Source organism: Stenella coeruleoalba (assembly GCF_951394435.1).
Source record: "Stenella coeruleoalba genome assembly, chromosome: 1".
Taxonomy (NCBI): domain Eukaryota; kingdom Metazoa; phylum Chordata; class Mammalia; order Artiodactyla; family Delphinidae; genus Stenella; species Stenella coeruleoalba.
Genome location: NC_137169.1, coordinates 42,974,167 through 42,992,070, shown reverse-complemented (window position 1 = coordinate 42,992,070; position 17,904 = coordinate 42,974,167). Strand labels below are relative to the sequence as shown.

At 45.4% G+C, this 17,904-nt stretch overlaps 1 protein-coding gene across 1 annotated transcript in view; it reads left to right on the top strand.

Moving 5' to 3' along the window:
- Nucleotides 1–13,244, top strand: part of RAB3B (RAB3B, member RAS oncogene family) — a gene marked incomplete at its 3' end in the record, with an annotated part of 58,675 nt that extends 45,431 nt beyond the window's left edge. Inside the window, exons 4-5 of the mRNA XM_079927653.1 lie at nt 1,208–1,332; nt 13,057–13,244. Coding sequence (XP_079783779.1) covers nt 1,208–1,332; nt 13,057–13,244 — 313 coding nt within the window. The remainder of the gene's footprint in view (nt 1–1,207; nt 1,333–13,056) is intronic.
- Between the last annotated feature and the right edge of the window lie 4,660 nt (nt 13,245–17,904).

The window sequence follows — 17,904 nt, the reverse complement described above, 5'->3', positions numbered from 1 at the left end:
GCCACAAAAAAGAGTAGGGGAACAAAAGGGAAGGTAATTGTTTCTACCTGATGAGGTATTTGGGGACAGAATTAGGCCAACTACACAAAAAGATGTCTCCTGAATAAAATGGTCTGATTTTATTTCCTCTGTTTAAAAGTTTGTTTCTCATTATAAAAGTAATACATGCTCACTTTCAAAATTTTGAAAGGTAAAGTATTTTTTAAAGTTTTGGGACTTCCCTGGTGGTACAGTGGTTGAGAATCTGCCTGGCAATGCAAGGGACACGGGTTCGATCCCTAGTCTGGGAAGATCCCACATGCCTCGGAGCAACTAAGCCCGTGCACCATAACTACTGAGCCTGCGCTCTAGAGCCTGCAAGCCACAACTACTGAGCCTGAGTGCCACAACTACTGAAGCCCATGCACCTAGAGCCCATGCTCCACAACAAGAGAAGCCACCACAATGAGAAGCCCGTGCACAGCAGTGAAGAGTAGCCCCCGCTCGCCACAACTAGAGAAAGTCCGCACGCAGCAACGAAGACCCAACACAGCCAAAAGTAAATAAATGAATAAAATTTCATAATCATCCTACGTGAGGGAAACCACTGCTGACATTTTGGTTTCTACAAATAATAATGATCTAAGGCCTCAGTGAAGAGGAGGAGGGAGAGGCTTGTTGGGCCAGGGGAAGCTTGAGAAGCCTCCCCCAGGCAACTGTGGGATCAGCCCCGAGCCTTGGAGGATGACTTAGTGTGGGGAAGGGATTTCCAGTAAAGGCAAAGGCACATGCCATGGAAGAGCCTTTGGGGAATGGGTGAGGTTTGTGAAGTGAGAGGAAGGGTGATGAGGCTGGAGAGACAGGATGTAAATGGTCTTGAACGCCTAACTGAGGGATCTAGACTTCATCGCTTAGCTAGTCCAGGGACCAGAGAAGACTTTTAAGAAAGGACGAATCATCTGATAGATGTTTTAGAAAGAGCTCTCTGCCTGTGAGGAGAGGGCATTAGAGGTGGACTCCAAATAGGTGAGTGAAGTTTGCAACCAGGGCTTAAGGGTCAGCATCTGTGACAGCCAGCAGGAGCAGAGGTCTGACTGTCCTAGGATGAATTAGCTGACAGTATCTCGTGTGTTGTGAACCCCACTGAAGGGGCTTCTGTGAGCTTTGCAGGGTCCTTTCTAGCCTAGGAGGATGTTGTTAACACCGTCATCTCTCTGTCTCTCTTTAGGGCTACTCAGATCAAGACCTACTCCTGGGACAATGCACAGGTCATCCTGGTGGGGAACAAGTGTGACATGGAGGAAGAGAGGGTTGTTCCCACCGAGAAGGGCCGGCTCCTCGCAGAGCAGCTGGGTATGTGCACGGCACATGTGTATGCACGGGAGTGGGGCAAATGGAGAGGACAAGTGTGTGTTTGTATTTGTGACATTAAAGATGTGCTGTGATTGTGAATTTTGTGCATATGTGCTCTGTGTGTATTGTTTCATATTTGTGTGATGTACATATGGGCTTTGTGCTAGTGAATTCTAGGTATTCATTATTTATGATACATGTATATTTTGTTACATTGAATGTATAAACAATTTTTTATAGATTTATTTATTTTTGGCTGCGTTGGGTCTTCGTTGCTGCACACGGGCTTTCTCTAGTTGCGGTGAGCAGGGGCTACTCTTCGTTGCGGTGCTCAGGCTTCTTCTTGCGGTGGATTCTCTTGTTGTGGAGCATGGGCTCTAGGTGCATGGGCTTCAGTAGTTGTGGTGCGCAGACTCAGTAGTTGTGGCTCGCAGGCTCTAGAGTGCAGGCTCAATAGTTGTGGCACACAGGCCTAGTTGCTCCGCAGCATGTGAGATCTTCCCAGACCAGGGATCGAACCCGTGTCCCCTGCATTGGCAGGCGGATTCTTAACCACTGTGCCACCAGGGAGGTCCTTGAATGTATAAATAAGATGTAAATTTATGAAATCATTTTTTTAACCAGCTCCTTCCACAAAGGATTTGAAGTATCCTATAAAAATCATCGTAGTATCAATACATCAATAAAAAAATAAGTGAGACAATTGAAGCAAAGCGAAAGCAAGTGTAGGAGAACATAAGAGGAGGCCAGGGGTGAGATAAGTGTATATTTTATAAGTTTTTGGGCATGTGCAAGAGTTGGGCCAAAATATTTGCTTTGAGCTTCCCAGCAACCATTGCAAAGAGGGAAACATAATCAGTTACATGGTTCAGAGATGGTCCTTAAGATGAAAACAAACCCATTATTCCAGAGAAACACTGCTCTCCACTGGCAACTGTAGAGCAGACTCTATATGCTGAATGTGACAACATCCTTAATATCTAACATGCCTTACAGCAACTACAACGCTGAACATTGTAGGCTGTGTCTTACAATTTCTCTCAGTGTAAACTGATGCTTTGTCACCAAAATACAATTCACGGCAAAAGTCATTGTATGAGGGATGAGACAACGTGGTTTAAGCATGCAGCTTTTTCCAGGGTTAAAGCACCTTGATCCTTGTGCTCCACTGAGACCCAGGTGCCTCAGTTGTGTCTCAGTGACTGCACAGCAAGACACCTACCTACACTTGCTTAAAAGAGCAGCCTTTCTTTTCTTCCTTTTTTTCTTTTCTTTTCTGTATTGGGGTTCAATGTGGGATCACCTTAGGGAAGTCTTCTAGAAGAATGAAGTACTGCTTAGCTTTTAGCCAGTCTCCCTAAGTGTTTCTTACAACCTAGGTGCTGTAAGTATTGAGGAATAGGGAGTTTAAAGTTATATTCTCTGCCAGTTTCTGAAGTACAGATATTTGGGCTGGTAGGTGGGAAAATTGTATAATATACAAGTGTGAGTTGTGTCTTGTATATATTTGTGTTATGTGTATTATGAGTAGATGTATAGGAGAGTGTCCTATACTTCTTTCTTCCCTTTCCTGTCCTCCAGTGTGTCCTGGAATAGAAATTAACACACTGTAGGTGCTTAATAAATACGGAGGCTGGGCCATTTGGCTCTTGATGGTTCTTACCCCATCACAGAGGTTCTCAGGGTCCAGAATGTGCCTCTACCCATTCCCATAGTTCACAGAACAGTGAACATGTGGCGAAGCCCTCACATGGGTGACCTCAGGCTATCTCTTTATGTCTTCAGCCTGCTGTCGCCGAGACTCCCAACGCTGTCCCTGGATCAACGATGTACCATCTGTTTGAAAGGCTCTTTTCTACTCCCCATCCCCTACTTTTATCCAGCTGTTGAAAGCCCACTCAGCTTTCAGAACATCTTCACTGCTCTGAAGCCTCTTCCGTATTCCCCCAGCTCTTTTCTTTGTGCCCCCACTTAGTGTACCCCGTACATGCAACAGGCACAGTACCCATCACACTTGGGTGCACTTGTTTCCATATTTGTCTCCAGAAAGCTCCATGACGACAGGAAGTGAGTCTTGTTTATCTTTATACCCACCGTGCCTGGCAAATGGCCTGGCAGTGAGTAAACACTGCAAGACTATGTTTGGATTAAAATTTTATGGAGTCAAGTATTTGGCTACGTCATTTTACTTTGTTCTAATTACGACTTCCTGAGCTCCTACTCCATGCCAAGTACTGTGCTGTGAAATAGGCTATGTTCCCTGGTCTGAGACAGAAATAGGGATCCACCTGGTGATCAATGTTGTGATAGAGGGATGTGCCGGGGTTGCGGGAGCACAGAGGAGGCACCTATTCAGTTGGGGTCAGAGAACATGATGCCCACTCTGAGTCTTGAAGACAAGTAGGAGCAGCCAAGTGAGAAAGAAAGGCAAGGACGTTCCAGGCGGGGGAATAACACTGGCAAAGGCAAGGAACAGCACTCTGTGTTTAGGGAATCATAAATCATTGGACTGTGTGAGTCTAGAGTAGTGCTTCTCCAGGCGGGAGACTCATGTCACTGGAGGTGTGCAAAATGATTTTATGTATATATTTTGGTGTGTATTAGAAAAAATATATAATCAGCATGTCAAGCCCTTAATGTTAAACAAGACTAAGTTTTTAAAAGGTGAGTTAATTTTATATTTGGAAAAAATATAGCCAGCATGCCAGACCCTTATGACTAGCATTTTAAAAAGGTGTGTTAGTTAAACATTTATTAGGTGTTTACCATGTGCCGGGCCCTATTCTAAGTGTTTAAAGTATTACTCATTTAACTTAATCCCCCTAGTACCCTCTGAGATAGGTACTTTTCTTATATCCAAGTTGTTCTTTTAACAGATGAGAAAACTGAGGCACAGAGAAGTTGAGTAACTTGCTTAAGGTCATACAGCTAGTAACAAGTAGAGTCAGAATTTGTATTCAAGCAGTAGTCTGGCTCCAGAGCCTGTGCTTCTAACCATTTAACCTCACTATACAGCAAATATCGTAATAACGGCTGGCATTATATGAAATGCTTTGCGTTAATTATCTCATTTAATTCTCACTATAAGTCTTCAAGGTAGGTCATGTTCAATACTCTGAAAAATTAGGTTCTTGCTCAAGATTACACAATCAGGAAGTGGTAGAGCCAATAAAGATCTATCTAATTGATGTAGGAAAACAGATGGAAGTGAGATTAATTCTTACTACAGGGTTTAGGAAGGTACTTAAAGAGGGCCTTAATGAATTGGTTAGATTTGGGTAGGTCAAGGTAACCCATCTCAGTCTTACACAACTTCCTGAGCTTTCCTCTACTGCTTACCAGAACTTGCCTATTTACATGTCTGTCTCTCTTGGTAGACCTCAGCAGTAGCAGGGGTTACGTCTAAAATTTTTTTTCATTATCCCAGCCACCCAGCACAGGATAGATACTCATTCACTCGTACATTTGTTTATTGAAAAATATTTATTGAGCACATACTCTGAGCCAGGTTTTATCTTGGCACTTAGCTGTGATTCTTACTGTCACGGAACTAATGGGGGAGAGAGACACTAAACAAATAATTATACAAATAAATATATAATTAAAAATTGTGTAAATGGGTGAATTGTATGGTATGTGAATTATATCTCAATAAACCTGTTAAAAATTGTGGTAAGTTCTATTTGACTTAGGACTCTCATTAGGGCAAGTGATAAAATCCCAAATTAAACAAGCTTTAATTTTAAAAAATAGAATTTATTAGCTTATGAGTGCAACTTAATTGCACTATTTCTTAGCTTTGTGTATGCCTTCAGCCTCTTTCTATAGTCAGACTCTGAATGGGGAGTAAGATGGATGATGGCAGCTCCAGATTCATATCTTCCAACTTCTGCAAAAAGAGGATTCTTGCTCCCAACTACCTTATGTCAATCTCAGGGAAGACTGTGATTGGCTACCTGTGAGTCACATGCCTGTCCCAGTGGCTGGGGGAGGCAAGTATTGTAACCTATAGTCCCACCACAGTTGTTTAAAGTAGAAGTTCCATAAAGGAAGGAATGGTGGACAGATAAGAGTAACATAAGGCCACTGCAAGTGCTATTAAGAAAGTAAAAAAGAGAGAAACCTAATTTTAGACTGGAGAGTCAAGATCTTCTGAGAAAGTAACTCTTAAGCTGAGAACTAAAGGATCAGAAAAAGATTAGGCAAAGATTGAGGGTGGGTCGGGGAGGGGAGTGTTCTACATCAAGACCAGCCCTAACGTAGTTTAGAGCTGAAAACGCTCATGAGATTTGAAAGACCATGTTGCAGGGACTAACTAGTCAAGGGGAGAGTAGTGGGAGATGAGGGTGGAGAGGTGGGCAGGGACCAGATCATGCAGGATCTTGCAGACCATGTCAAGAATTTCGCAAGGATGTGATCATATCTGCGAGCAGTGAGAGAGGATACTCAGCCTTCCTCATCCTCACTCTCTGCTACACCAACTATTAAGTAAGTCTCAGTGATCTGCTTGCCAGTGCAGTAGGGCCATCCTCTGCTTTATGGGACTCCTCTTCAGGACTCCCTTTCTTTTAGTGTTTCTCAACTCTCTCAGCCAGAACTACTGATATGGCCAGCAACTAACATTTATTAAAGCTTTGAGTAGCAGCAGGTCTTCTATATGCTCAAAGTTCCTGGGACGTGGATGAGGCTGTAGAGACGCTGAGGCAAGTGGATCTTTGGGAAGGCAGAGAAGTTTCAGGGACGCCTATTCCAGGAAGCATGACATGTTAGGGCCTCTACCTCTTTGTGCGGCTCGAAAAGGGGCTCCTTGTCTCTTCCTCGATCTGACTGGGAATGGGTCTAGACTAGAGCCCAGGGATGCTAGTAAAAGAGAAATGTGCTTCTGCCTACAAGGGCAGGAGAAACCTGTTCAAAATGTGGTTTTGAAACATACACATAAACACTCACTTCAGTGAAGTGTGGAGGGAAAAGTATCAGCCTAGGAGTTTGGAGACTGAGGGTTTTATTCTGCTTCTGCCACTAGTTTACTGTGTAACCTTGAGCATCTTGTTTCCTGTTTCTGGGTCTCAATTTTGCCCTTTTGAAAAACAGGGGATTTGGATTAGTTGAGTGGGAAGGTCTGTTCAGCTCTATCCCTCTGACTCCATGATTTCAATTCACACAATTCCCCACTCATCACTCAGTCCCCACAGACCCTTGTACAGGGCTTTGCTTATTTTAGGTGCTTGATAAATGTTTTTTGGATTGGGGTGAATTGAAACCTTGCATCACTCAGCCTGGTGCAGAGAAACAAAGACCTAGCTGACATTGAGAATAACTAACCTTGGTGTAGTGACTTATGATTCACAATGTGTTTTCACAACAATTCTCTTGTGACCCTCACTCTCACTCCTAGTCTGGGAGGTGGCATTGTCTTCAGCTCCATTACACTGAAGAAGCTGAGTTCAGACCACTTATGTTTTCTTGCATGCAATGAGCTGTGCCACACTTCCGTGTCTTTCTTTTCTCACTTGAAGATTATGTAACTTTTCTAAGCCACACAGGTCGTAGGTGGCAGGTCCAGTACTCTAACTCAGCCTTTAGACTCAAAATCTTAACGCTTCCATTGTATCACCACCCAGTGGTGTTTTCCCAAAAGCTTGCAGTAGTTTCTCTTGAAATTTCACCCTCAGTCCCAGTGTTGGTGAGAATTCTTTAGATTATGTTGTGGTAACACATAACCCAAGTCAGGAGCTTGGATAATAAAGGTTTATTTCTCACTCACATTACATGCCAGCAGCAAGTCAGCTGCAACTCTGTGCATGTCATGCAACTCTGAGATCCAATCTGAGATGCCTAAGCCACACAAAGACTCTCAAGGCTTCTGTTGGGACTTGGTATGCCCACATGCATTGGCCAAAGCAAGTTACATGATGAAATCTGATGTTGATTGACAAGGGAGATATGTTCCTCCCACAAGGAGGCACTGCAAGCCACTTGGCAGTGGGTGGAAATACAAAATCCTCTACAGGGAGGGCGGTGAACAATCTGCCACAATCACTGAACACATGATGGACCCTGGTGCCACAGAGGTGAATAAGTTCCCTGCTCTCAAGTTGCTCATTGACCAGGGAAGCAAAATAGTAGAGAGAGAATCTCAACGGTCCTGTTTACTAGCATTCTTCACCCTTCTCCAGCTCTGGCTCTCTCTTGAAACCGCCCCCTGGGGAGTTGACCTTTGCAGGCTGTGTTTCCCAGCCTCCTGTGACAGTGGCTTCTGGCTGGGTTTAGCCAAGGAGAGACACTGGCAAGTGATGGGAGTTGGGGAAAAGAGAAAAACCTGCATGTGTGTCTCCCCCACCCCTTGGCAGGCTCCCCCAGTAGAGGCTGCTCCTCTTCTCTGACTCCTGCTCCCACAGTTTTAACTTCCTTTGGCCCCATTAATAGTTTTCTTTTCTGTTAATAATCTCTGGGTTTCTTCAGTATTCTGTTTGGCCTCTTAGTTCTTCTACCACCCATATAACCAGTTCCCTCTAGTTAAAATTTTAAGAATAGTGCCCATTTTCCTGATGGACTCTGACTGAAACAATCATGTCAGGTACCATGGGAGTCTAGGGGAGCGGTGCATTGTATGTTCTGAGTGGTGGAGATGGGGTGGGGAGAGAAAGGGAAGGCTCTGTGGAATCAGGGATTCCACAGGTGAGTAATGAAGAGGATTAGGTGTAGGAACTAAAGAGTAGTAAGTAGCATGAGTAAAGAAACCAAATAAGAAAGTGTCGATGTTTCTGGAGCATGGTGTGAGCCAGGAGGATGAGGCTGGGGAAGTGGACAGAGGCTGAGCCATGCAGAATCTTGGGTGTCAACCTAATGAGGCTGGATATTGGATGAATTAAACCTCTTTGAGTTCCAGTGACACAAATCTAAGTCAAAATAGCTCAAGTTATAAGGACAGGGGCATAGCAGAAACAAAACGGAAGAGAATGTTGCTGGAAATGAGATGGTTAAGAAATTAAGAGCCAGGGTGTTGGATAGATTGTCCACCTGAAACCCAAAGTTCCTGAGAATGAGTACAAGCCTGGGTGGAAAGGAAGACAGTGAATCCCTTGCCAAAATCATCAGTGACCAGAGGGGCTTGAGTTGAAGACTGATACAAGATGGAGATGATGAGGTATCAGAGCAGGCTAGAGAAGGGATTTGAACATAAAAGTAGAGGAGAAATGTTCTGGGGCAGTTTCAGGGTGAGGAGAAGCAAGTTTAGCTAGTTGTGAGTTTCTGAAAAGAGTTCTAAAGTCAAATTCAGAAGCAGGCAGTGTGGACAGAGTCAGTGGAATCTGTGGGGCTGTGACAGCTGCCTTTGGACAGGATAGGTAAACAGGAGCATTTTGGGGGTGGGAATCATCTCAGATTCAATTAAGAATTGGGCCCAATTAAAGGCAGCAGAAATTCCATTGTTCTGAAGCCAATTAGAGGGAGGAAAGGACTGGGGGATAGTCTGATTAAGTGGTCCTCATCTTCCTGAGCTCTCTAGATTCTCAGCTCCTGAGACTCCTGACTAATGAACCTGAGGAAAGGTTACCGCCTGGGCCTACTAATGAAGAGCCTTCCAGGAGTCTGACAGTCGTTGGGTGGAGGTGCATTTGGGATTGTTCTGCTAGCAAAAGAGACCCACGAGCTGGCCAGGGTCACGCACCAGTTACTTGAATCAGAGTTCTCATACCTTGGGTATCTTTGAGACGGCAGTGATGACATCTCCTTGGCCTGACATATGCGCTCTCCGTGTTTGGTTACTTACTCCCTCTTCCGTCACCACTTTGAGCTTGCTGCTCTAATGATAACAAACTGCTATGGTCATACTGGGATACACCAAGACTGTTTTTTGTCCCATTATATGTGTTTATGCGGTTTCCCCTGCCTGGTGTCCTATACATGCATGTGCTCACACATGTCTTTATCTAGCTGATATCTGCTTAAGAATCAGCTTCTCCAAGAAGACTTCCCTGGGCCCCAGGCTCAGATAAGTGCCTCCTCTGTGCCATGACAGTTCCCTCACTCCCCACCCTTCCAGCATTTATCACACTGTCAGTGTGTCTATCTCCGCTTCTCAAGGTTAGGAACCTCATCTGATTCACTTCAGTGTTCCCAGTGCCCAGCACAGGGTTTGCCATGCTTATTGAGATGAGTTCTCATGAACCCCACTGTCCACAGCCCCTCAACCACATCCTCCACGCTCATTCCCGTCTCCTGCATCCATCTGTCTGTTCATTCAGTTAACATTCACCAAGCCCCTACTCTTCTGGCTGGTACTGGAGCTCAGATGAATGACGTGGTCCCTGCTTGGGGAGCTCCTTGGACTTCCACCATGCACGGTAACACGTGCTGTGGCAGAGGGAAGCACAGAGGAGGAGGCAAAGCCATACCTAAGCTGAGTCCTAAAGAATAAGTTAGTCAGGTGAAGAGTTTTGCTCTGTTCTGGCCTTAAAGACACCCATCGCCACTAACTTTTGGAAGCCTATTCCCCCTCTCCTCCCCTGCCACTCTCTCCCTCTGCCGCATTCCTGCACAGCCTCTCGTTTGCTCTACCTGGATTATAGTGTATTCTGTCACTGTCCCAACTGAGAGTGAGACAAGGGGGCATAAGGGATAGAGCCCTGGCTTATGCCCCATCCCTGAGCCTCAGTTTCCCTATCTGTAAATTATAAGTGATAACCCTTGCCTTGATACCCCCAAAAAGTTGTTTTAAAATTGTATTTGGGAATCGTTAAGGACTATGAACGTGTGAGGGACTGACACTCTGATAAGTGTGTCTTTTCTCCACAATTAGATTTGGTCTCCCCTTGTCCCTGGCACTCAATGCAAGACCTGGCACAAAGTTACTGTTCAGTAAAGACCTGGTTTATTGATTGACCCTGAATGATGAAGAAAAAGAGGCTTTCCCCAAAGGCCCTGGGGACTGATGGAGGGGCAAGGAAGCTGGGACTCAGATGGGCTGGGAACATAAGGGAAAGGGAATGGTCATGTATTACACGTGCCAACCACTTCACATACTTTTGTGCATTTAATTCTTATTACCACCCTATGAGGTAGGTGATATTCACCCATTCTACAGATGAGGATACAGAGGCTGGGAGAAATTAGGCAATTTGCCTGAGGTCACACAGCTGGTAGCTGACAGAGACTATATTCAAATCCAGGCTGTCTGACTTCTGGACTTCTTCCCACTGCCCACCTGCACAATGGGACACGTCCTCCCCTCAGTGCCAATTCCTCAGGAGGGATTGGTGATCCTGGCCTTGACCTGTGTCCCCATCTTCATCCAAACTGATGGTTTAAGCCTACTTACTTCTTTACCTGTTTGCCCCTTTCCTAGGCAAGCAACATACTCTGCCCACTTCCCCAAACACTGTCACTTGTAACAAACCAGTCAAAGGCCAGAGAGTCAATGTTTATGATATTTGTTAAGGAAAAGCAACATGCTGGAGGGTCTCTCAAGCCAAGTCTCTACAGCCTGAGGATAAGGAGCCAGCAGCCACTTCCTTCTTCATCATATGTCCTCAATTAGCCGGCACTTCTGCACCTTGCTTTCTCATGTTGGGAAATGGGCTACAGGAGAGGCTGTCAACCAGAGGCGGGCTGGCAGGAATTGCGAGTGCCTTCAAGCTGGCGTGGCCCGGGGAAGAGGAGCCCTGTTTGTACCTGGGGGCTTCAGCCCTCTCTGTGGACAATGGGATAATAGGGAGAAGGAGGGAGGAGGAAAGAGACCCCCCTCCTCTGTGTGAGAGGATGACAAAAGAGGGAGGAAAGGGATGAAGGGGAAGTGAGAGGAGCAGATGAAAGACGAGCAGAAAGAAACTGTCATTGTAACAGGCAACTTTGTACAGCAATTTATCCATTGTCTTGCTCAGTCCTCCAGGACTGCTCTCAGCAGGAAGATGCTGTTGTTATTCCCATTTGACAAACAAGGAGGCCGAGACTCAGAGAGGTTAAGTGATTCAGAAAGATGAAGTGACTTGCCCAGATTCAGACACTGTGGTAGTCAGATAAAAGCAAAGGAGGGCTTCCCTGGTGGCGCAGTGGTTGGGAGTCCGCCTGCCGATGCAGGGGACACGGGTTCGTGCCGCGGTCTGGGAGGATCCCGCGTGCCGCGGAGTGGCTGGGCCTGTGGGCCATGGCTGCTGAGCCTGTGCGTCCGGGGCCTGTGCTCCGCGGCAGGAGAGGCCACAACAGTGAGAGGCCCGTGTACCGCCAAAAAAAAAAAAAAAAGCAAAGGAGGCCGAAACGGGAGGCAGGGGTGTGTATGGATGTAGGAGCTAGCCAGACCCAGATCTAAAACCAGTTTCCACTAACACAGTCACGTGACCTTGTGTGAGTTAGGTAATCTCTTAGAACCTTCATTTTTCTTTTGTAAATTGGATGATTATATTTACCCCACAGGCTGTTGTGAGGATTAAGGAAAACAATATTTGTAAAGCTCCTAGCATAGCATCTGGCATATAGTAGGCACTCAATTAATATTAAGGATCCCAAGGAGTATGAGAAACATAAGGGGAAAAGAAGGAGCTAACATGGAAAAAAGGGAAGAGGAAAGCTTTTGAGGAGAAATAAAGATGGACTCAGAAGGAAGGGAAAGAGGAAGGTGGACAGACAACAGAGGAAAGAGTAGGCCGGCGCAGGGACATGATGGAGAATGGAGGCTTATGCTTCTAAGGGCTGCCACCAACCTGGCCAAGACCAAGTTGGAAAGCAGCCGCTTTGTCTGAATCAGGAGGGCCTTGCTCATGTCTCCTGGGACAACCAAGTTCTGTTCATTGTCACAGAAAGTACCTTTAAGGATCTCAAGGTGCAAAACAGACAAGAATGTCTCACCCTTCAGGTGCAGTTTTTCCTGGGCAATTTGTTGGGTCCGTGTGAGGAGCGAGAGATCCAGGGCGATTCCTGGAAATTCAGGGAGGAGGAACCCCTCTGAGGGGAGTTAGCCCAGTGTGTCTGTGAGTAGACAGAGCAAATGAAGCTCCGCTTATCCAGTGTGGATCTTGGAGTGTCTCCCAGAACCAGACTAGACTGGCCAGGCTGGGGTGAGTAGAGGCAGGGGAAAGTGGAGTGAAAGCCCTGGTCAAAAAGGACAAAGCTTGGGCTTCTTATACTGGTGACCTTGTGCAGGTCAGCTTACTTCTCTGAGCCACAGCGTGAGCATTAGTGAAATGGAGAGGCTCTGCCTGGACCCTCCTTCCCCTAGGGGTGACATGAGGATCAAATGAGATAATGGATGCTGATCAATGCTTTGGAAGCTCAAGTGCTATGTACACATAGTCAAGTAGTCACTCTCAGAAGACACCTAATTATCACACACACACACACACACACACACACACACACACACACGCCGTGTTATCAGGCACAGGACTATACACTTTACATGCATCATCTTGTTTAAACCTTGAAATAATTCTATGAGATAGATAAAATTATCCCAATTTATAAACCAGGGAATTGATTCATAAAGAAAATAGGTGACTTGCCCAGGGTTACACAGCTGGTCAGTGATAGAGCCAGGATCCGTCTGACTCTAAAACCAGTGCAGGTAATACCTGCCCGGTACCCTCTCCTTGAGGCAAGAATCCTCTGCCCGTGGAATTAGGCCTTCTTGCTTTACTCCTGAGCACTGGCTGTATTAATGCAGAGTGTTCTGGCCAGGGGGCATGAAGAGGAAGGGAAAGATCCTTACTGCTGTCTCTCTTCTATCCTCAGGGTTTGACTTCTTTGAAGCCAGCGCCAAGGAGAACATCAGCGTGAGGCAGGCCTTCGAGTGTCTGGTGGATGCCATTTGCGACAAGATGTCTGATACGCTGGACACAGACCCCTCCTTGCTGGGCACCTCCAAGAACACCCGTCTCTCGGACACCCCGCCACTGCTGCAGCAGAGCTGCTCATGCTAGGCAAGGCCCACTGTCCTGATCTCCCTTCATTGTGGCACCGCACCCACTTTGCTTCTCCGTTGTACTCTGTCTTCCCTCAGCTGATTTGCTGCTGTTCCTTGCCTGCAGTGAAACTGGAAGCATGCCCCTGGGGTTCTCTATGGATGGCCCCACTCACAGACACTCAGCACTAGACTAACTAGGTCATAATGTGGGCAGAGGTTCATTTTACAAAAGGAGAATCCACTTTATGAAGGGGATTCACTACAGGGACTTGGAAAAGCGAATCTCTTTCCTGCCTTTAAAATAAGATTTCCTCCCTTGACCAAAATTTGACACACCCACGCACACTTTTCAGGGCCTGGCCAACTGTGTAAAGTGAGACACACCTGCATAGCTAATCCTTTTGAAAAATACCTCTCCATACACAACCTGCTTGTTTCATATCAGGCTCCCTGTGGGGCTTCCTCTCACCACTAGACAAGCCTTGTTTCTCAAAGCCCTCGCCTGTTACCACGGATGCCCACAGGGCCTGGGCAGTTGCTGTGGTGACAGGCCAGAGCTAATCTCCAGAAAGCTCAGCCTCTCTAAATGATGCTGAAGGAGCAAAGGCTGAGTCAGAAACACATTTAAAAGAAAAAGATTATCCCCTGCAAAATGTCAAAGGTTCCTGCTATATGAAAGAGCAAGTGCATGAGCTCAAGAAAGACAAAGAGAGAAAAAGAGAAACACAGGCAAGATAAACAGGTCACGAATTTCTGATTTTGCTGCTTTCCAGTAGGTTCTTAACTGTGGAACTCCATGACATTGGTCATTGGTTCTTAGACTCCCAGAATCTGAAAAATTTATAGTTGGTGGAATCCCAAATTTTACCAGGTCTCACTAGTCAATTCCAATCTTCATGTCTCTGACAATTGGCTGTCAAGCCTCACAGCCAAATCTCTTCTAAACATACCTTCTAGGCAGGGATGGGAGCTCAGTTTCCACACCATCTTTGGCCATCTCTCATAATCAGAAAGTTTTCCTTGCTTTAAGCTGAAATCTGCCTCCTGGAAATTCTTCTTCCTCTTCCCACTCCATTTGTACCAGCTCTGCTGTCAGAGACTTCACAGTCTCTGCTCCCTCTGCCCCGTGACACCCTTAGATGATTTGAGAACAGAAATCATGACCCCTGGAATCTGCCCTTTCTCTAAATCAAATAGTTCTAATCCCATCTGCCCTTCTTCTTAGGGTCTTCTCCCCATCCTGCCCTTTCCTCCAGCCCATGTTTCAATCACTCTTGAGTAGTCCAACTGGGAAATGTGATTCAAAGCAGAATAAATCTAAGGGGGTATGACCCTGAAAAAATTGGGAAAAGTGAACTCAGAGGTCCCAATCCTAACCTCATTCTCCTGAGGGTGAAAGCTTAGTTTCTACCGAAGAGCAGATGTGAAACTCCTTCTGGTGGAAGCCACTTAATTAAACGCCCAAAGAAAACAAAAAACACGCCTCTGACACCAGCAACAAACTGACTGCATCAGTTCATGGTTCTAGCTTGTTTGGACACAGGGACATGTTTGGTTTTTAACTGAAATAATGATGTGGAGCTAGCAACGATTCCTGAAAATCTTTCCTCCCAGCCTTGGCCTGAATCCCCAGCTTGACACTTCAGAAGTCAGTGGGGGAGGAGGGAGAGTCTCTCCCAAGTTTTCTCTCCATTTTAAATGCAGCTTATTTTCCTAGGAAAGTGCATTAACTAGCAACAGGTCCAATGACTACATAAAAGGACCCTTCAGGGTCAGCTCTGTGGAGATGTTGCCTTCTTTGACACAGTGCAGAGGATGGCGCTTTGGACTTGGAATCAGGAGACTCAGACTCTGCCCTTAAATCAAGTGTGACTCTGGACCAGTTATTCCCCATCACTGAGTCTTGATTTCCCACTTATAAAATGAGGGAGGTGGGCTTCCCTGGTGGCGCAGTGGTTGAGAGTCTGCCTACCAATGCAGGGGATGCGGGTTCGTGCCCCGGTCCGGGAGGATCCCACATCCCGCAGAGCGGCTGGGCCCATGAGCCATGGCCGCTGAGCCTGCGCGTCCGGAGCCTGTGCTCCGCAATGGGAGAGGCCACAACAGTGAGAGGCCCGCGTACCGAAAAAAAAAAAAAAAAAAAAAAATGAGGGAGGTTACGTGGGTAATCTTTCGAGTCCCTTCTGGCATGAATAACTCTTGAGACTCTTGTTTTTCACCTTCAACATTTCTGTTGATCTGCAAAATAAACCCAAGAGATGAGGACTATCACCCCAATATCACTGAGGCTAATACTGTTGTCATGCTTACTCAATACTAGCCATTGCTCCAAGCACTTAACATGTATTAACTCATTTATCTTTCCAACATCCTTGTGAGGGAGGCATTATAATCAATCTCATTTAAAGACAAGGAAATTAAGGAACAAAGAGGTTCTCTAGCTTGCCTAAGGTCACATAATGAGTAAGTGGTAGAGCTGGGGTTCAAAGCCAGAAAGTAGGCTCCAAGGTCTGTGCTTTTCACCACATTCTGTACTAGGTTTCTTATAGTACAGTGATCCAAAGAAGTTAAGAGACTTGGCCAAGATCACACAACTAGCAAATGTTAGAGCCACAGTAGCATTCAATCCCAAGGCCATCAGATTCCAAGTCTACTGGAGAAAAGACTTATGTCTCCAATCTGTTAATAAATTTTTCAGCTACTCAGACTAATCTGAGGTGATAGCTGTCTAACGCTTCTGGGAAGGAGGCTCTGAGGCAACCAGGTCCCATGGGCCTGAGCAAAAAAATGCCCATGTTTCTGAGGCCTAAGTGCTGGCTTTCCCTGTATCTGCCTCTGTCAGGCAATTCTTATCTAGCTCTCAAGCAGTGCTGCGAGCAGCCTCCCTGCATCAGCAATGGGGCATAAGTTTATAAAGTTCTCTGACAATGGAAGAATGCGGTCCCTTCCCAGGGCAGTGTTCTGAATGTGCTCTTTACACTGTAAAGTCCTCTACAGGTCAGGAATAATTACTATTTTTCTGGTCAGTAACACCCATCTACCCAAGTACTAGGATTTCAGACCAAGCTCCTCATGACCCCTGGGTATGTTAGTACATATATCCAATAATCCTTTCTCTCCTACTGAGTATCCAGGCAAAAATCGAATTTTTTACTTAAAAACTGTCAAATTCCTAATAACTCAGGTGCCAGTTCAAGGGAACAGGCATCTTCACAACAGATGGAATCAACAGTTAAATGTAATAGTGACAAACTCTTCTACCGGGCAACAAACAGATCTGCTTGTTAGATGGCAATTCCCCAGCCTTGCTCTGTGACCTCGTTTCTGCCGAGTGGAAGGCAGCAGCTTCCAGCTGATGGCAGTGAACGTTCTTCGATCATGGTAATAGTGCAGTTAGGTTCAAGCTGCATAATATATGTTTATGGCAACTTGTCCCAGTTTTCATCTTGCTTAACATTCCAAATAAAAGAAGATTAAAAAAACCTCTTGACCTCTAAAAAGGCAAAAGTAGGCCAAAAGTGCAATACAATATTGTAGCTATTTATAGAATCTGTTTTAAATGCATGTGTATCTGTAAATACAAAGTGATTGGTGACTTACTACTGTCTCCTCAGTCTGTAACTTCTAGGAGCAGCAATGCTCCTAGATTGTAGATTGTACTAAATGGTCACAGACTCATTAAATATTAGATCTGGAAGGGAGCTTAGAAAAAATCTTGTCCAGGCTCCTCTTTGTACAAAAAGGAAGGTTGAGGTCCAGGGAGGGGGAGGAAATTTTCTAAGGTCACTCTGTGGGTGGATTAGTGATGGAGCCAGGACTAGGTCTTGGATTACCTCTAGGAAGAAATTCACCTATTCTGTACTACTATAGGTCTGGCACTATTAAACACTGGATAAATATATATGAAAACAAATGGTCCTTCCCTGCAGGTACCTATAGTCTAAGGGAGGTGCTGTTTCTGAAATATTATTATCCCAATTTGGCAGGCAAGGAAACATAGCCTTGAAAAAGTTAACATGCCTAAGTCATTCATTAGTATCATTTGAACCCACCTCGGTCTGACTCTTGCTCTTTCAATTTTCCTCTTCAGACTGTATATTTGAGGTGTTGGTAGTGACAGATTTCCAAAGATTGTCAGAATTAAACAGCCTCACTTGGGACATTGGTTTCACAATTGTTTTGTGACTGCAGCCTTATAATGTCCACAGAATGATATGAACATTCTCCAGACCTGACTTTCCCAGTTACACCACCTGCTCCAAGCTCCTTGCTTATGTATCAAGCTTCCTATAGTGTCTTGAGGAATGTTCATTTGAGTTTGTTTGCCAATAGTTCGGTGTAAGTAGAAGGAATTACAGCAACAAATGTCCTGGAATCTCATTGATTTCAGATTCCCCATCCCAAACCTACACCTGATTACCTGCCACAGCTGGAGAATCAAGCAACAGCCTGTGACTGGGAGTGCCTGCAAGAGACAGGCCCATTGGATACAAATACTTTTAAGTGATGGTTTTGAAGGCTTGGATCCCTTATATGAGGTAGGAAAAATTCAAATTTATTCATTGAACAAATTAGTGTCTAGTATGTGCCAGGATACAATCAGTGGTAAATTAGACACAATCTTTGCCTTCATCAAGCTTATGGCCCAATAGCTTGTAGTTGAGTCTAGACATTGT